At 34.9% G+C, this 18,832-nt stretch overlaps 1 protein-coding gene across 1 annotated transcript; it reads left to right on the top strand.

The window, feature by feature from the left end:
- Window positions 1-674: 674 nt before the first annotated feature.
- LOC120162858 (14 kDa proline-rich protein DC2.15-like) lies at window positions 675-12,560 on the top strand. Its single transcript, XM_039172926.1, has 2 exons — window positions 675-1,175; window positions 12,556-12,560. The coding sequence occupies exon 1, from the start codon at window positions 757-759 to the stop codon at window positions 1,144-1,146; it is 390 nt and encodes a 129-aa protein (XP_039028857.1). The 5' UTR covers window positions 675-756; the 3' UTR covers window positions 1,147-1,175; window positions 12,556-12,560.
- Window positions 12,561-18,832: the final 6,272 nt, after the last annotated feature.

Genomic DNA, 18,832 nt, shown 5'->3' with positions numbered 1-18,832 from the left:
TTATGGTTTAAGAATTATATTATTCTGAGAGTATATAGTTTTAATTATGTAGCTCAGTTGGTAGAACACAAGGTTATTAACCTTGAGGTCGTGGGATTGAGTCTCATGGAGGGCATTTAATAATTCGGAGGTCTCCTATGGAAACTGCCCTCAACCTAGTGCTGGGGGCAACCTACTATCTTACCTCCCCTTACCCCATTACATATGGGAACAAGTGACACCCATTTATATAGCACGTAATACGTATTTAATATTTGTGGATTTTATTCTACATTTGTGAATATCGTAGTTTAAATTGATATTTGTGAAATTATTTATATTTTATTTTAATTCAAAAATTATAATTATAGAATGTGTATTGTTGTAACGCAGCTGTAATTATATTTAATAAACTTAAATATAGTAATCAGTTTGTTATTATTAGTTATAATAAGGAACCTGAACTTTTGAGTTGGTACACATCCACGAAGTGATCCTATAGGAGAGTAGGAACATGGCATTGTGCTATTTTCTACCTCAAGATCACAAGCATCCAAACTTCACCGGCCAGCCCAAATTGCCATAAGAAATCAAATTGATTAATTATTCTACAATTCGATCATTTAACCTAACATTAAAACAACAACGACGACCCTAAACCCTCTTGAAACGGTATAAAAAGCCCTCTTCCTTCACTCCAAAACCCACATCCTCAAACACTTGTACGTTTAACTCTAAGCTACGAAAGCAAACCAGCAGGGTTTTGAGAAGATCAGCATGGCATCAAAAAGATCAGCTCCCATGGCCCTCTTTTTGGCACTCAACATGCTCTTCTTTTCCCTTGGCAATGCTTGCAACTCCTGCCCTTCCACCAACCCTAACCCGACCCCGACCCCCACTCCATCTGCACTAGGCAGATGCCCCAGAGATGCCCTTAAGTTAGGTGTGTGCGCGAATGTGCTTAACTTGATCAATGTCACCGTCGGTTCACCCCCGGTGAAGCCGTGTTGTGCCCTTCTCCAAGGCCTCGTTGACCTCGAAGCTGCCGTCTGCCTTTGCACCGCCATCAGAGCTAACATCCTAGGCATCAACCTTAATATCCCAATCTCCCTTAGCTTGCTTCTCAACGTTTGCTCAAGGAATGTTCCTACTGGCTTCCAATGCTAAATCCCCACTCTGTCACTATCTTCATCTTTGTCATGGTTTCCACTATGTTTTCGTTTGTAAGTTTGTTGTTTTCATTTCCGATTGATACTGAATAAGTCTAAATACTCTTCTTCAAGTGCTTTCCTTGGAGCTTTCTGAATCTCTAAGGGACATGAAAAGACTTGTATTTATCACCTTGTTTGCTTTACATTTGTGTTTTTATTATTCTCTAAACTTGTTGAATATTATATATTTGTTGTGTTTTCTTTACATTTCGTTAATTGCTAATAACCCTTAAGAGCTACTACGAGTGCTCAGCATCAAGCTTTGAACATCATCGGTCTCTTCGGCACTACTTTAGTGAGTGCATCTGCCGATTCGTTACACTGTCTTGGAGCAAACTTAACCTGTACTTGGCTAATCCGCTTCATGAGACCATCAATATTCATAAAAATACACCAAGGTCTAAGAATTTTGTTCGGAACCCGGTTTACAGCTCGAGTCCGACGTGTGATAATATTTCATTATTGAGTGGATAAATTTTGTTTTTATACTTTATTCATTAATGAGGTCAAATCTCTCACGAATTTAATTGTTTGACTGATATGTCACGTGCATTTATTTAGGGACGGGTATGGGGCAATTTTCCTCTACCCAAATCTAATTCAAGTATTACATTCCTCCATTTATTATATGAATTTCGATTCAATTTTTTGCATAAAAACTAATACATGATTTGATCCGACACATATATATACATTATTTTTATTTATTAAATAAAATAGGGACCTAATAGAAAATATATATAGACATAAAGATGTTTTAGTAATTAATTTTAAATATATAAAGGTAAAATATATTTTTATTCTTGGATCGAATTAGATAATTATTTTTCACTCCAAATACAAATATAAATTCTCAATAAGATCGAACTAAAATCCATCAAACTTAAATCTAATAGACATCCCTACATTTATCTCCTTGATTTAAGGGTTTATATATGTTTTACTGTTAACGAGACTAAAATACGTGGATCAATAATTTTATACCTTAATTAACAATACATTAAATGTAGGAGTGTAAATTAATCAAGCTTAAATAAATAAAAATATGTTCGTGTTTGTTTGTTTATTTTTGAATGTGTTTATGTTCGGTTCGTGTTCCTTTATATTTTCAATATTGTGTTTGTATTCATTTATTTACTTTTAACGGTATCCGTGTTCGTTTATTTATTGTTTGTGAACATATTCATTTGATGTTCGCAAACGTGTTAATTTATATGTTCATGAACATGTTCCTTCATATTTTATTATCATGTTCGTTTAGCGTTTGTTTAGTGTTCATTTATATGTTCAAATTTTAGTTTTACCTTTTCATCTGTAAGCTAAAGAAAAATGGTAAAACTACACCGTTAGTGCTTAAACTCCTTAATATTCATAGTTTAAAATTCAACTTTTACCATATGTTTAAATTAGTCCATACCTTTATCAATATTTAAAATGAAGAAAAATTCTACGATCCTAGTCGAACGTGAATGAGTACAGTTAAAGATGAGCATCATTAAATTAATTTATAAAATGTTAAATTATAAAGTATTAAACGTATAATTATAAATTAGATAAAAATCTAAATGTAATTTAATTAAAATATAATATTTATAAAACATTAGTTTTTATGGTAAACTATACCATTGACCGCCTAACTATTTACCCATTTTACTTTAACCACCGATTTTTCAATTTTGTTAATCGGGTCATCTAACTATTTAAATCTTGTCAATCAAATCACCTGCCGCTAAATATTAACGAAGGAGATGACGTGCTAGTTAATAAATTTTCTATAATTACACATTTAGTCTTCATTACTTACACATTCTATTAATTTGGTCCTAACTTTTAATTAATTCAATAAATTTAATCTTCATTCATAGGATGAAATATGTCATTGTGTGATTGGATTTTCCCCCTAATATTTTATTTAATTTAATAAATTTTTCATCAAATCAAATGGTGCCACGTGTCACTAACTAAATGAATAGAAAATAAATTAAATCAATAATTGTTGGTGGTGGTAGGGTTTGAACCCAAAATATGAAGAGAGGAAGCAAACACCCCAACCACTAGGATGCACCATTCAAATGACAAACTTATCACGGCATAATATATATAGTTAATAGCAATGAAAAAAGGGAAAATGTCCTAATAAGAACTCCAACATGAAATAATTTAATAATGCAATAATATGATATATATATATATATATACAAATATTACAATTGATTAATATGTGAATATATTTTATTTATATTTTAAATTATTTCAATGAAAAAATAAAAATAATTTTAATATATTATAATTGAAATATAACGAAGAGCTTCATTAACTTAGAATTTTCTTGATAGTTGAGGGCTTATCGTAATAAGCATTTTAACTTATATATTGGCTTGTTTATATCCCAGTTAGAGTAAATATTTCATCATTTATTCATTATATATTTGAAGAAAAATTTAGGGGAAACTTGATTTTATTGAATTAGTCTATTTTAATATAGAGTTGTTAAAAACGATTAGAATTTGATCGACATTATAATATTTTAAAATATATGATACATTTCAGTTCAATAAAATTGTAATAATGAAGACAATTTATTAATTTAAAATATGTAAAATGATATATTTCAATTATAACATATTAAATTTACTTTTATTTTAATTTTTGCATTTATTTAAACTATAAATAAAATATATTTATTTATTAATCGATTATAATATTTTTTTTTATTTTTTTATATTTTCATACTATTCAATTATTTCATGTTTTAGTCCTTATAAGGTTATTTATTATCATTAATTATATTATAAATTATATAGATTATGTTCTATATACTTAACACATTTATTGGTCTAGCTTAGTGGTTAGGATACTTAGTTTTTAGTCTGCTTCCTAGGTTCAAATCCCACCAACAGCGGTTATTGATTTAATTTATTTTTCATTCATTTAATTGGTGACACATAGCACAATTTGATTGGATGAAAAATTATTAAATAAAAATAATAAAAACATCAAATCACACAGTGACATATGTCACAATAGGATTGAAGATTAAATTTATTGAATTAAATAAAAGTTAGGACCAAATTAATAGAGTGTGTAAATAATGAGGACTAAATAATTACACAAATTTTATTAACTGCCATGTCATCTCCTCTGTTAATATTTAATGGCATGTAGCTTGATTGACAAGATTCCAATAGTTAAGTGATCTGATTGACAATTTGAAAAATCGGTGGTTAAACTAAAATGGGTAAATAGTTAAGTGATCAATGGTATAGTTTACCCTAAAAACTAATATTTTATAAATATTGTATTTTAATTAAATTACATTTAGATTTTTAGCTAATTTATAATTATATGTTTAGTACTTTATAATTTAACATTTTATGAATTAATTTAATGGTGCTCATAATTAACGGTGCTCATTCGTGCTCGTCGACCGTGTCAACATCATCCTAAAATAAAAAAAGAAAAGGAAAAGGAGAACCGAGTAAACGAGTAAACGAGCTTGTTCATAAATATAAATGTCACAACCCTAAATAAATTAAATAAATTAATTTAATAACATTAGGGACCAAATTGCAAAATTTCGAGAGTAGTAGTCCATTTTAGAAAGTTGTGGGAAGTTCAAGGACTTAACTTTAAAATTTTCCATTTTCTGTCAGTAGTGAAAAAATATAAAAAATGGTTAGGTGTTGTAGGGTGACGAACCCATGTGAGGTTGCTCATGCCCTAGTCGTTTAGGCTAGGGTACTGTTTAGGATTTTTATAATTAAAATTTTATTTAAGGTCTTAAAATTGGTAATGCCCAAACCAAAAATTCCCAAATTAAAACCTCCAAATCCCTAAGTGTCGTCGACCCTTCCACCGTTGATTTCTCCATCGTCTGACTGTAGTTCCGCTAGCTACCACTTTCATTCGGCTCGTCGTCGACCGACAACAAAAACTCAAGCATCGTCACGCCGTGAAACATTGCCTTTTGCTGCGAATCGATAATTTATAGTGCGACGAAAACCCCCAAATCGTGCCACCTTATTTCAACGATTGTCGCTGATCTAGGCATCAGCTCGCCACACCATTGCTATAGTCGAACTCACCATCATCGTGCGCACGAAACCCATGCAGTGGGATGCGCTGTCATCGCATCCCTCGCCGTTTGCCATTGGGGTAAGTTCCTGATTGATTTTCGATAACTTTGGCATATCTTGCTGTGAAATTGGACTGACTTTTGGCTAAATTCAAGTGTGTAGTTGATCGAAGAGAGTTTAGCTTTTCAAAATGGCCCCTGATGTCACCTCAAGCGTCACCACACGCCGATAGTGTGTGTGTGGGATTCATCCTTCGATCCATGAGCATTTTGAAATCGGTCCAGTCAAATCAAACCGGGTCGAGTTGAGTCAAATCGGATAGAGTCAACTCATTGACTTTGACTGACCGTTGATCTGACTGTTGACTTTGACCAAAGTTGACCGTTGACTTTTGACTTTAAACAAAAAGTCAAATTTTCTAGAAAGTCATATTTTATGTTTTTCGATATCCTGAGTCCGAAGAAGTTCGTTTTGCCAAATTTGAACCCGAAAGCCTCTTAATTGACCGTTAAACCAGAGCATGCATATGTACTTAAGTATTTTATTTGCTAATAATTAAATTAAGGTTAGAGACTGATCAAATATTGTTATTTGAAGGTACACGAGACTCCCCCGATCGTTCGACAACACGACCCAACTTCTCTCGATCTGTACGACCTCGTGAGCCAGTAACTCGTACGACCCGTGAACCCTATGAATACCTAGATTGAAATTTTACTTCGATATTAACTCATTTATTTATGAATTAGGTTCGAGCACTGTTGCAAAGCGTGATGAAGCAGGTGCTCAGTATACTCCTTGATTGACTGCGATGTGTGTTCCTTATATGGTACATGACTGTTTTATTTTTCTTGAAATGTGTTTTTCCGTAATTATTGATTTATGGAATCTTTAAACAATAATGTTATGATTTGTTGGTTCTGATTTACTAGTTGATTATATGTGAACTATGATTGTTTAATATATGTTATCTAGTTACCTATTTCAATAGAGGATGTGAATATATCGGTTTACGAATTATTGATCTCACTGTTTATTATGTGAATTGTTTGATTGATAATCTATCTTGGGTAGGATACTAGAGTATGTAGATTCAACTATGATCAAGCTGGTAATACCTTATGAACCTAAGGCGACCATTGGGTATGCTCCGAGGTCCTGAGATCTTTCTTGGTTAGGCTCTCAGGCCCCAAGGTGCTCCCTTAGGTTGGCTCCTATACCCAATGGGTATAAGATAGCCCCTATGGATGCAGTTCTGGGGGAAACTGCATTATGGTGTACGGGATGAGGGTATTATGAGTTTTAAATTCAACTTATCTATGAATTTTACGATAACTTACTGAAAAACTCTTGATTATTTTACCTACCATGTTTTAGTTGCACTACTGGGACACATTGAGCTATCTAGCTCACATTTTTCAAAATGTTTTTCCATTTTCAAATACTTTTGGATAGGCACCCCGAACCAGACATTTGGAGGATCGACACATTCTTACAGAACCTTTTGTTGTAATGTTTCTATCTTCTGAACTGCTTTCAATTACAGTGACACATGCCTTCATTTTGAAATACTTATTTTATGATGTTTACTGTTTCCGCTACTGATATTAGACTTACTGTGATTCAGATTATGACATATTTTATTTTACTCTGTACTTAAGATTTTATCTTTACTCATTTGGATTTTATTTTTATTTACTACTTTTTAAAGATATTATTTGTAATATGTATGTACTACGTTTTAAAGATATTATTTGTAACGCATAGATTGGGTCTAGGGAGTTATAGTAAATGAATAAGTCAATAAACGAGATCATAAACGAGCTTGTTCGTAAACATAAATGAATTGAAGACATCTTTGTTCATGTTCGTTCATTTATTAAATGAACATGTAAAATTTTGTTCATACTTGTTTATTTACCTTAACAAATAAACAATATACGAACAGTTTACCGAACGCTCTGCTCATTTAGACCCCTAATTAAATGCAAACTAATAGTTTAGTTTATATAAGTATTCATTTTGAAGCACGAATAAAGCTACTTTAGTTGTTAAGGTGATGATTGTTATCGCTAGAGATCTTAGATTCGAGTATCAAAGATTGTAAAAGTGTTTGAACTTTCATTATAAAATGGTGAAGAATATTTAGAACAAATATTATCTTATAATCACTCTAGATTAATCAAAAATTCATTTTGAATTCAAAAAATTTTAATAAAAAATTATTAAAAGATCACTTTATAAAAATAAATTAGTCTCTCTCCACCTATTAAACATCCTAAAAACATCTAAACATTCGCATTTTCTTTCACCACTTTTGCACTGAATTTCTCTTATTCTCTGCTACTGTCCTTAGAATTTTTACTCCATTTTCGGCTTAACTCATAATAAATTAAGCCCAATACTTGATCAACAAGTCCAAACAAACATATAATTCGTGATTATCGATATTTAAATTAATGTGTAAATATTGGTTTAAAATTTGAATCGTTATAATAATATCTCTATAAAATTCAAAAATTATCCATAGACCTTTCAAATGCATGGATACTATAAGGCTGTAAATGGACAAGATCATCGGTGAATTCTTAATATCTTGGTTGACTAATAATTTTTAAAAATTTGTTAATACATATTCTTAAAAGAAATTAGGATTATTTATGATTAAATTTTAGATTTTTTTATTATAAACGTTCAACATATTAAAAAGTGTCTTAGATAATTATAAAAATTTGTGAGTTATAAAAATTTATTTGATACACCTTTACTTTTAATTATTATTTTAATTGTTTTTTAATAGTTCAACCTGAAATCGTATTTATGTATTGATTTCTTAAGTAGATCAGTTTATAGGACTTTTCCGAACAATGGCCAAACCCTTGCAAAAAGGAGTAAAGGACCTTGCTTCAAACAAAAATAAGGAATTGAAGGCTGAGGCTGGCAGGCAACCCTGCCCGAGCCGCCATGAATGTGCAGTTAATGAGGAGGGTAAGGAGAGCTACTCTCACTTCCGTCTCCACCAGAAGGTGGTGCTTTGCTCTAAGGCTGCGGCTCCACCTTCGGAGTGCCTTAATAGCCTGGTGGGTGGTGATTCTTGCTAGGTGGGTTCTGGCAGCAGTAGGTTATGTGGCTAATCGTACTGCTGCTTTACCATGTGTGTTCATTACGGCTGGTTTTTGTTTTCATTTGTAGCTTTTTGTATTATTTCAGGTTAGATGTTTCATTGTTGTCTTCTGTATCTCATGCAGTGTTATATCTCAGGATTTAGTTATTGGTTTTCTATTTCTTCCACCTCATGGTTTACTCTTTTTCTTTCAATAGGTTTAGGAAAGTTTTTTAATGAGGTTCATGGGATGGTATTATCATTATTAATACAAAGTACTCATCTTTCAAAAAAAAAGATCTACACCCAAGTGACAATGACACTTGAATCCAAATTTTCTTCGGGTAATTACTTGTGTCGCAACCGTCTTTCGGTTGGGCCCCGGAATTGGGCTTCGACTTAGGTAAATGGATTGATTGGAGTCGCCACCGACCACTTTAAAACGAATTCAGGTGGGTCGGACACCATCTTACCTGATCTACGTTGTACCAAAAACGTGTCGGGCTCGGGAGTCGGTTACGGTCAAGGAAGGATTAGCACCCTTGAATCGCCCTTTCGGTACCAATTAATTTGTCGGTTGTCTTTATAGCAAAAACTAGACATTTAAATTAAAATTTAAAAAATTCGATTCAAATTACTTACCTTTGATTTGTTGGAATTTATCTACAAAATTAAAAATGTTAGTGAAGACAAATGAAAGAAATTTTTAATAAAAATAGATATAAAAAATATTAAATAAAAATGAAATAAAGAAATAGTAAGAGGTAAATAATAATAAATATAAAAAAGATAAAAACAAATGTACGAAATTGGAAATAAAAAATGAAAAGAAATGAATAAATAAATAAAAGGGACCAATTTGAAAGGAAATGTAATTAGGGGACAATATTCGAATTAAATGGGTGAACGTAAATTGAAACAAAATACGGGGGACCCGAAACGGGATTAACCCGCAGATAAAAATGCAAAACCCCCCCTCTTCAAAACGACGTCGCATGGGGGGTATATATCTACCAAAAACGGCCCAGAACCCCTCCCCTGTTCTCATTTCTCACCCGGGTCTCTCTCTCAAACGAGAGAACTGGAACTCTCTCTGGCCTCTCTCCTCAAGGCGATTTCCGGCCGCCCCTCCGGTGGCCCCTCGTTGCTCCGACCGCCGTCTCGGCCGCCGCTCGCGTCGGCCGAAAAACCAAGACTCACCCCAAACGCTCGTCTCACTGTCCCCAACCCGAAACTGAAACCTAAACACTCAAGAAATCCCCCCACCGGCGTAGATCTACGCTTAAAGCTTCGTCTTTTGCTTTTCTCGTCGGTGGCTTTTCGACTTCCAGCGTGATCTGGTTATTTACTAGTTTTGCTCTCCTTGCATGTGGGTTTTGAAATGTTTTTTTTTTGTTTCGTCTTTGGTTGGTTTCGTAGTTTTTCGTGGGTACTGTTGTTGTTGGCTTTCTGTGGGTTATGTGTGGTGGTTGATGTTTACCGTGTTCGGTATTGTGGATTCTCTGTCTCGGTTTACTGTTTCTGTTGATGATCTTTGTTCTCTGTTTGGGTATTGATGATGTCCTCCCCCCGTGGGTACCGTCGATTTGGTATTTATAGGCCTTCATCGGCCGTTTTCCTGTTCCGAAATACGGGGCTGGTGGCCGTTGAGGGTTGACCGGCTAAAACGGGATGGGTCAGTCCCGATTTAGCCGGGGCTGGTTGCTTCGTGACCGGATTTTGGCCGGTTTTCTCGCCTGGCTGTGCGTGCCTTGTTCCTCCCTCGTGCGGCGCAATGCTTGACCGAGTAAACCCTAACTTGTAGGGTTTGGGCTGGTTCAGGCCCCAAACATATTGGACCCGAACAGTGGACTTCTCACCCAATCTTTGGACCTGGACCATAAACAGAATAAATGAAATTAAATGAATAAAGTGAATAAAATGAAAAGAAATAATACTAATAATAATATAGACTATATAATATATATATCCCAAAAAATATTTTTTAAACTATATATTATATTTAAAAATGTTTTCAAAACTATATACCATATAGTTTTCAAAAATGATTTTTAAAAATATTATATGAGTTTTCCAAAATATTTTTAAAACTATATATTATATAAAATTTTCAAAAATGTTTTTATTTTAAACTATACATTATATTTTTAAAATGATTTTCAAAAATATATGTTATATAATTTTCAAAATGTTTTTAAAACTTATATATTGTATATAAGTTTTCAAAAACGTTTTTTTAAAAAAAACTATATTATATATATTTTCAGAAACCATTTTTTGTAAACTATATGTTATATTTTTCAAAAACACTTTCAAAAATTATACTATATCGTATATATGCCTATAATAAATAAAATAAAAACTCAAATTCGGGTGAAAATGAGTGTCTACAGCTGCCCCTCTTTGTCCTTTTTCGTGGAACGAAGAATAGGACAAAGATAAAAAGACACAAATTTTCGCTCGGTAGAGTTGAAGAATAACTCCCTGTCGATTTGGGTTGCAGATGGCTCCTTCGTTGTGAAGTCGAGTCCACCTTGAAATGATATAGAATTGAAGCCGCAGTTCGGGATTTGAATCGGAATGTGGCTTCTCGTTGTAGTGTGCCTCGGTCTTTTCCTCGGTTTAAAGACTCTGGTTGGAAATTCGACTGGAAAGTAGTTCATTGACTCTATCATGTGGTTGATAGGCCCTCGGGCTGAATGAAACCGAACCCGAAAGGTCTTCGCTGACAGATAGCTTTCCTCGACCTAAGCTATGTTACCGGAAAAACGGCTTATTGTCACTAAGACACGGTTAACCCAGGTCTTCTTCTCGACTTGAAAACCTCGATTGTAGCCGAACAGTAGTGTGATTGAGGTGTCATTGAGCTGAATGGAGCCGAACTCGACCTTTTATTGACAGATAGCCCTTCTTGCCTGGAGCTATCATGTAAGCTTGATGTGCCTCTAAGTTGAATATAATCGAACTCAAATGTCTTTAGCAGATAGCCCTTCTCGACTTAAGCTATGCTGCAAATGTTGTGCTTTGGAGCTGAGCCTAGTCGAACTCAAAGGTCTTTGGTTGGCAGATACTCCTTCTTTGAGTTGGATATCCCTCGTCGTGAAGTTGAAATCCAATCTAGAGATTGATGTTGCTTGTGTGCACGATTCCCTTCGTCATGAAGTTGAAACCGCGGGTGACCCTTCGTCGTTAAGCTGAGCAAAGAAATTGGATATCCTTCGTCGTGAAGTTGAAATCCAAGTAAGTTGTATTGTTCCAAGTCCAATATCCTCCGTCGTGAAGTTGAAATTGGTTTTGGAACTGGGAAATTGTTTGTTGACAACCAGTCGTCCCTTCGTCGTGAAGTTGAACTTGCGTTGTCTCGAGTCCAATATCCTTCGTTGTGAAGTTGAAATTGGCTCTGAAATTGAGAAATTGTTTGTTGACAACCAGCGGTCCCTTCGTCGTGAAGTTGAACTTGCGTTGTCTCGAGTCCAATATCCTTCGTTGTGAAGTTGAAATTGGTTCTGAAATTGAGAAATTGTTTGTTGACAACCAGCGGTCCCTTCGTCGTGAAGTTGAACTTGCGTTGTCTCGAGTCCAATATCCTTCGTTGTGAAGTTGAAATTGGCTCTGAAATTGAGAAATTGTTTGTTGACAACCAGCGGTCCTTCGTCGTGAAGTTGAACTTGCGTTGTCTGGAGTCCAATATCCTTCGTTGTGAAGTTGAAATTGGCTCTGAAATTGAGAAATTGTTTGTTGACAACCAGCGGTCCCTTCGTCGTGAAGTTGAACTTGCGTTGTCTGGAGTCCAATATCCTTCGTTGTGAAGTTGAAATTGGTTCTGAAATTGAGAAATTGTTTGTTGACAACCAGCGGTCCCTTCGTCGTGAAGTTGAACTTGCGTTGTCTCGAGTCCAATATCTTTCGTTGTGAAGTTGAAATTGGCTCTGAAATTGAGAAATTGTTTGTTGACAACCAGCGGTCCCTTCGTCGTGAAGTTGAACTTGCGTTGTCTCGAGTCTAATATCCTTCGCTGTGAAGTTGAAATTGGCTCTGAAATTGAGAAATTGTTTGTTGACAACCAGCGGTCCCTTCGTCGTGAAGTTGAACTTGCGTTGTCTCGAGTCTAATATCCTTCGCTGTGAAGTTGAAATTGACTCTGAATGAATTTGACAATCAGCCGCCCCTTTGTCGTGAAGTTGAGCTTGTGTTGTCTTGGGTCCAATATCCTTCGCTGAGAAGTTGAAATTGGCTCTGAAATTGGGAAGTTGTTTATTGACAACCAGCAGTTCCTTCGTTGTGAAGTTGAACTTGCGTTGTCTTGAGTCCAATATCCTTCGTTGTGAAGTTGAAATTGGCTCTAAAGGCTGTAACAAATCATGTATGCTGAAAATGATGGATGTGATGCACCTAGGTATGTCTAAGATGCATGCAATCATGAATGAATTATGATTTATTTCTTGGATTGAAGTCCCGCGTCTTGCTTGCCAATCTGGTTTATGGAATTGATCGTGCCCCATTATCTTCTCGAGCTTTGGCTTTACAGACCTTTCAAATCTGAGACTACTCTGTTTGAAAAATGTTTTTCTCTTTTTTCTTGTTTTAGGAGAAAAATGTTGTAAGATATTGTTGGCAATTGACTCAAATTGTAAACGTGAGTTCAAAGACTATCAAAGGAATCAAGAGCTTTTTTAATACTTTTAGAGTCACAGCTCTTTGAAAAATGTTCAAATGGATGAGTTGGCCTTAGGTTGGCCTCCTTTCTAAAGTTTTGGTAACCCAAAATGTCATTTTTTAAATATCGAAATATGTTTTGGCATTTCATTTGGGTGCGGATATAATGACGCAACTAGAATGACCAATTACTAGACATTTTATTTCTGTCCTCTGAAATCTTCCATTTGTTCAAGCTTTGTAGGCTCCTCTAACGAAGGCAGTGCAAAAAATATCGGTCTAAAAATGAAATTCTTGAGTGCTCGTGTGTAGTCGACTATAACAGGTGTCCCTTAACTCCCTTAGTCCAACATTACCGAAAATTTCTTGCTCAGATAAATTTGATTTAATTTTTCATAGTTTGGCTAGCTGAATCCATAAAGTCAGGGCGTTTAACCAATTACTTTAGAGGGACAGCTTAACATTATAATCACTTTTATCAAGTTCACTGAAGGGTTCATCTCATCACAGAGTCTTCAGCCTGACAAGAGCAGTGGAGCAAACACCGAATTGCCAAGTGTCCGAGCAATGTCATGGTTTGAACGTAATCTACTCATAAGACCAGGGCTTTCAAGTTTCCTTTATAACCAATTGCCTTAGTGGAATAGCTCAGCTTTACGGATTTAATTTCTTAAGATTGTCAAGAAGAACCTGTTATAGCTTAGGTGTTTGTTGAAAGTCAAAAATTTCATCTTTAGAGTTCAATTTTCAAGCGACTGACCTAAACTAGATTCACATACTCGACTCTTTCATTTGTAAAGATCATCATCGTCATTGAACATCTTAAATAAAAAACATAGTAATTGTCATATGCAAATGATGCCCCATGTTGTCCGTACCTTATGAAAGGAAAATGTTGTATTAGTTAATTGTAAGAGCAGGGTACGGTGTTTGAGGGTATATTTTGGGTAAGGTCAAGTTCCTTGTTTTAAAACATGTTACTTTGTCAAAGATCCGTAACTTTGAACCATTCACAGAGTTTCTTAATTCAAATGATATTCAAAGAATTGCAAGTTTGCAAATGTGATCCATTGCTTAACATCTTTAAAGTAACATAAATTTATTTAAAAGTCCTTATAAAAACTTGAGAAAAAAAATGAAAAAAACAAATTCAAACAAAATGTCTCAAATGATGAAATGGTCTTCCTCACTTGGATGCCCCCAAGTTGTTGAAGTCGATCCGATTCTTGTTACGTATTTTCTGTATGATTCTCTTGATTGTGGAGTAATTCTCGATAGTGTGCCCTGGGACTCCGCTGCAATGAGCGTTCTCATCATACTACCTGGGGTACGGGCCTTCATGGATTTCTCTGGATATGGTGACACCACATGTGCGTCAAACAACTGTTGGTAAAGCTCCTTAAATGTCATAGGGTTGAAGTGTTCTCATTTTTTGATGAATCATGTGAAGATAGTTAATGTGAATGTAAAGAAATGAACAAAATGCAAAATATTTAAATGCATGAAGCATGAAATGTCCGAGGCATTGATCCGAAAAATGTGCCTATTATTCTGAATAATCCTTATTGGGGACAAAAATGTTACGTCTGAAGAGACAAAAAACTTTTTGATGGTATAGATCCCGCACAGCCTCTGGCAAGTTGATTCGTCTTCCGCTTCTTCACCGGTTGAATATCCTGTCGAACCGTTCCAGCTCCTTTGGCTAAACTTGTGCGGGTGACGAGTTGCTTGCCCCAAAAAAGATCTCGAATGACTGCATCTCCGGCCTTCACTCTATGCCGAGCTCGTTCCAAACGAAAGTGTCTTTGGAGCCTTCCATCCGAAGTTTGTCGACTTGTTTTTGGAATTCATCAATAATGGTCTGCAGCTTAGCTGGGGTTCTGCCACTTGTTATCGTAGTTTTCAAAAGGAGTTTCTGGGCCAGCAACATTTTCCTCGTCTTGCCCCTGCAACCTTTGCCTCTGAGTATTCTTTGACCACGGCTGGACTTCTGAGCTTTTTATCTCTTTGTATTATAACCCCTTTGTCCATTAATACAAATTATTCATGTTTAACAAACACATTTTTGGTGGATCAACACCCCGTTTTAAATGATGCGAATGATAAAAACATAATAAAAGAAGACAAAAAATAAAAGAGTTAGTGAGGTAAATCAAAACAATAATAAAAATGAAAAAAAATCCTACCCCACATGATATCTACCCCACATGCTTTAATTCCTGCCCGGACATGATCTCTATCCCGCATGCTAATTTCAAACAAATCCTAACCGCATATTTGTCTAGTTCGCATGCTTTGAACAGAAAATAAAGTAGGAAATAAAACATCCTAGGGTTTGGAATGAGGTTTTGGGGCGGGCTCTAATTCCCTGTACTCTCCCGGTTTAGGTTCTAAAAACGGTACTCGAGTTCTCCTTGCCGGTGCCCCCTTGGGCTTACCAGACCCTTAGTCCTAAACCCATCACAGGCTTGTGTGGACTAAGTTAAACTCGAGAGGACACATTCCCTTATGCCCATACGGAGAATAAATTCACACGAAGGCATAAGGTATATGAATCCCGAAGGCTACTTGCTAGGCATATGCGGTGAATAAATTCACACGAATGCGTCGCTTTCACCCCCACTTAAAATGGGTTCGGAGCTCGGGTTTAGAGCTAGAGATGGAAGCTTTTAAAAAATCTGAAATCATTGAAAAAATGTTAGTACAACTATTTATTTGAAAAATAATCAAAGGTAAATAATCTGAACCGAATAAATAAATTAAAATTTAAACTTACAATTTTCGCATAAAAAGACAACCAGAAATTAATTCTGGCCTGACTCACTTACCTGTCCCCAGCGGAGTCGCCAAGCTGTCGCAACCGTCTTTCGGTTGGGCCCCGGAATTGGGCTTCGACTTAGGTAAATGGATTGATTGGAGTCGCCACCGACCACTTTAAAACGAATTCAGGTGGGTCGGACACCATCTTACCTGATCTACGTTGTACCAAAAACGTGTCGGGCTCGGGAGTCGGTTACGATCAAGGAAGGATTAGCACCCTTGAATCGCCCTTTCGGTACCAATTAATTTGTCGGTTGTCTTTATAGCAAAAACTAGACATTTAAATTAAAATTTAAAAAATTCGATTCAAATTACTTACCTTTGATTTGTTGGAATTTATCTACAAAATTAAAAATGTTAGTGAAGACAAATGAAAGAAATTTTTAATAAAAATAGATATAAAAAATATTAAATAAAAATGAAATAAAGAAATAGTAAGAGGTAAATAATAATAAATATAAAAAAGATAAAAACAAATGTACGAAATTGGAAATAAAAAATGAAAAGAAATGAATAAATAAATAAAAGGGACCAATTTGAAAGGAAATGTAATTAGGGGACAATATTCGAATTAAATGGGTGAACGTAAATTGAAACAAAATACGGGGGACCCGAAACGGGATTAACCCGCAGATAAAAATGCAAAACCCCCCCCCTCTTCAAAACGACGTCGCATGGGGGGGTATATATCTACCAAAAACGGCCCAGAACCCCTCCCCTGTTCTCATTTCTCACCCGGGTCTCTCTCTCAAACGAGAGAACTGGAACTCTCTCTGGCCTCTCTCCTCAAGGCGATTTCCGGCCGCCCCTCCGGTGGCCCCTCGTTGCTCCGACCGCCGTCTCGGCCGCCGCTCGCGTCGGCCGAAAAACCAAGACTCACCCCAAACGCTCGTCTCACTGTCCCCAACCCGAAACTGAAACCTAAACACTCAAGAAATCCCCCCACCGGCGTAGATCTACGCTTAAAGCTTCGTCTTTTGCTTTTCTCGTCGGTGGCTTTTCGACTTCCAGCGTGATCTGGTTATTTACTAGTTTTGCTCTCCTTGCATGTGGGTTTTGAAATGTTTTTTTTTTTGTTTCGTCTTTGGTTGGTTTCGTAGTTTTTCGTGGGTACTGTTGTTGTTGGCTTTCTGTGGGTTATGTGTGGTGGTTGATGTTTACCGTGTTCGGTATTGTGGATTCTCTGTCTCGGTTTACTGTTTCTGTTGATGATCTTTGTTCTCTGTTTGGGTATTGATGATGTCCTCCCCCCCGTGGGTACCGTCGATTTGGTATTTATAGGCCTTCATCGGCCGTTTTCCTGTTCCGAAATACGGGGCTGGTGGCCGTTGAGGGTTGACCGGCTAAAACGGGATGGGTCAGTCCCGATTTAGACGGGGCTGGTTGCTTCGTGATCGGATTTTGGCCGGTTTTCTCGCCTGGCTGTGCGTGCCTTGTTCCTCCCTCGTGCGGCGCAATGCTTGACCGAGTAAACCCTAACTTGTAGGGTTTGGGCTGGTTCAGGCCCCAAACATATTGGACCCGAACAGTGGACTTCTCACCCAATCTTTGGACCTGGACCATAAACAGAATAAATGAAATTAAATGAATAAAGTGAATAAAATGAAAAGAAATAATACTAATAATAATATAGACTATATAATATATATATCACAAAAAATATTTTTTAAACTATATATTATATTTAAAAATGTTTTCAAAACTATATACCATATAGTTTTCAAAAATGATTTTTAAAAATATTATATGAGTTTTCCAAAATATTTTAAAACTATATATTATATAAAATTTTCAAAAATGTTTTTATTTTAAACTATACATTATATTTTTAAAATGATTTTCAAAAATATATGTTATATAATTTTCAAAATGTTTTTAAAACTTATATATTGTATATAAGTTTTCAAAAACGTTTTTTAAAAAAAAACTATATTATATATATTTTCAGAAACCATTTTTTGTAAACTATATGTTATATTTTTCAAAAACACTTTAAAAAATTATACTATATTATCGTATATATGCCTATAATAAATAAAAATAAAAACTCAAATTCGGGTGAAAATGAGTGTCTACAACTTGTATAAAATTTTATGTTGTTATATATATATATATATATATATATATATATATATATATATTAACTTTTAAAAATATTTCTGGATCTGCTACCGAAGATGTAGTAGCCTACAAATAATACAAGCATGATTTAGGGTTCTCAAACTATTCTCCGAGCATTGATAGTGATATATCAAAGAATTTCAGCGTGCCTAGGGTTATAAGAACACCTAACCCCAACAAACAAAAAGAAAAAACAAGGATGATTATTCAAAGAATATCAAAATTCCACTTAAAAGATATTGATTTTATTATTTTTATTTTATAATGAGTCAAATGATAAGAACAGAATAAACGACATAGCAAATGTAAAGACTTTTTGTAATAAAAAAAATCCTAATTTATTTATTAATTATTCATTTAAAACATTGGCTGTATGGTCCATTATGTGTGTCCCAAAGGATGGTATTTTTCAGTGGACCAAAGGGTGATGACTTCTCTCAAGTTCTGTAGTCTTTCATTTTTGGTGCTTTACACAATTTCCCTGAATGCGCGGCAACTTGCTTGATTCACTGAATATCAACACACCATCGACAATCGTTCAGTTGATTAATAGCTAATAGATATATGGTTTTGAGGACTATTTGTTCAAAGCTTGGTGGTAAGTTATGTGATTTCGTAGTCGTAAGTGTTTCTTTGATTGTATACTGTGCTTTGGTTTTGGATGTTTAGTTGTTGTTAAGATGTGTTTTGATGGTGTTTAGTGTGTTTCACTGTCTTGTAACATCTACTTAACCGTGCATATTCTTTTTATATGAACAAGTTTAGAAAGATTTTTAATAAGACACATAACGTATATCTTAAGCATTAATAAATAATCTTGTTGAGAAAATATATATATATATATATATGATGTCATATTCATCAAG

Source organism: Hibiscus syriacus, unplaced genomic scaffold (assembly GCF_006381635.1).
Source record: "Hibiscus syriacus cultivar Baekdansim isolate YM2019G1 unplaced genomic scaffold, ASM638163v2 tig00002894_pilon, whole genome shotgun sequence".
Taxonomy (NCBI): Eukaryota; Viridiplantae; Streptophyta; class Magnoliopsida; order Malvales; family Malvaceae; genus Hibiscus; species Hibiscus syriacus.
Note: the sequence above shows the minus strand (reverse complement) of the source record. Positions and strands in the feature narration are given on the sequence as shown.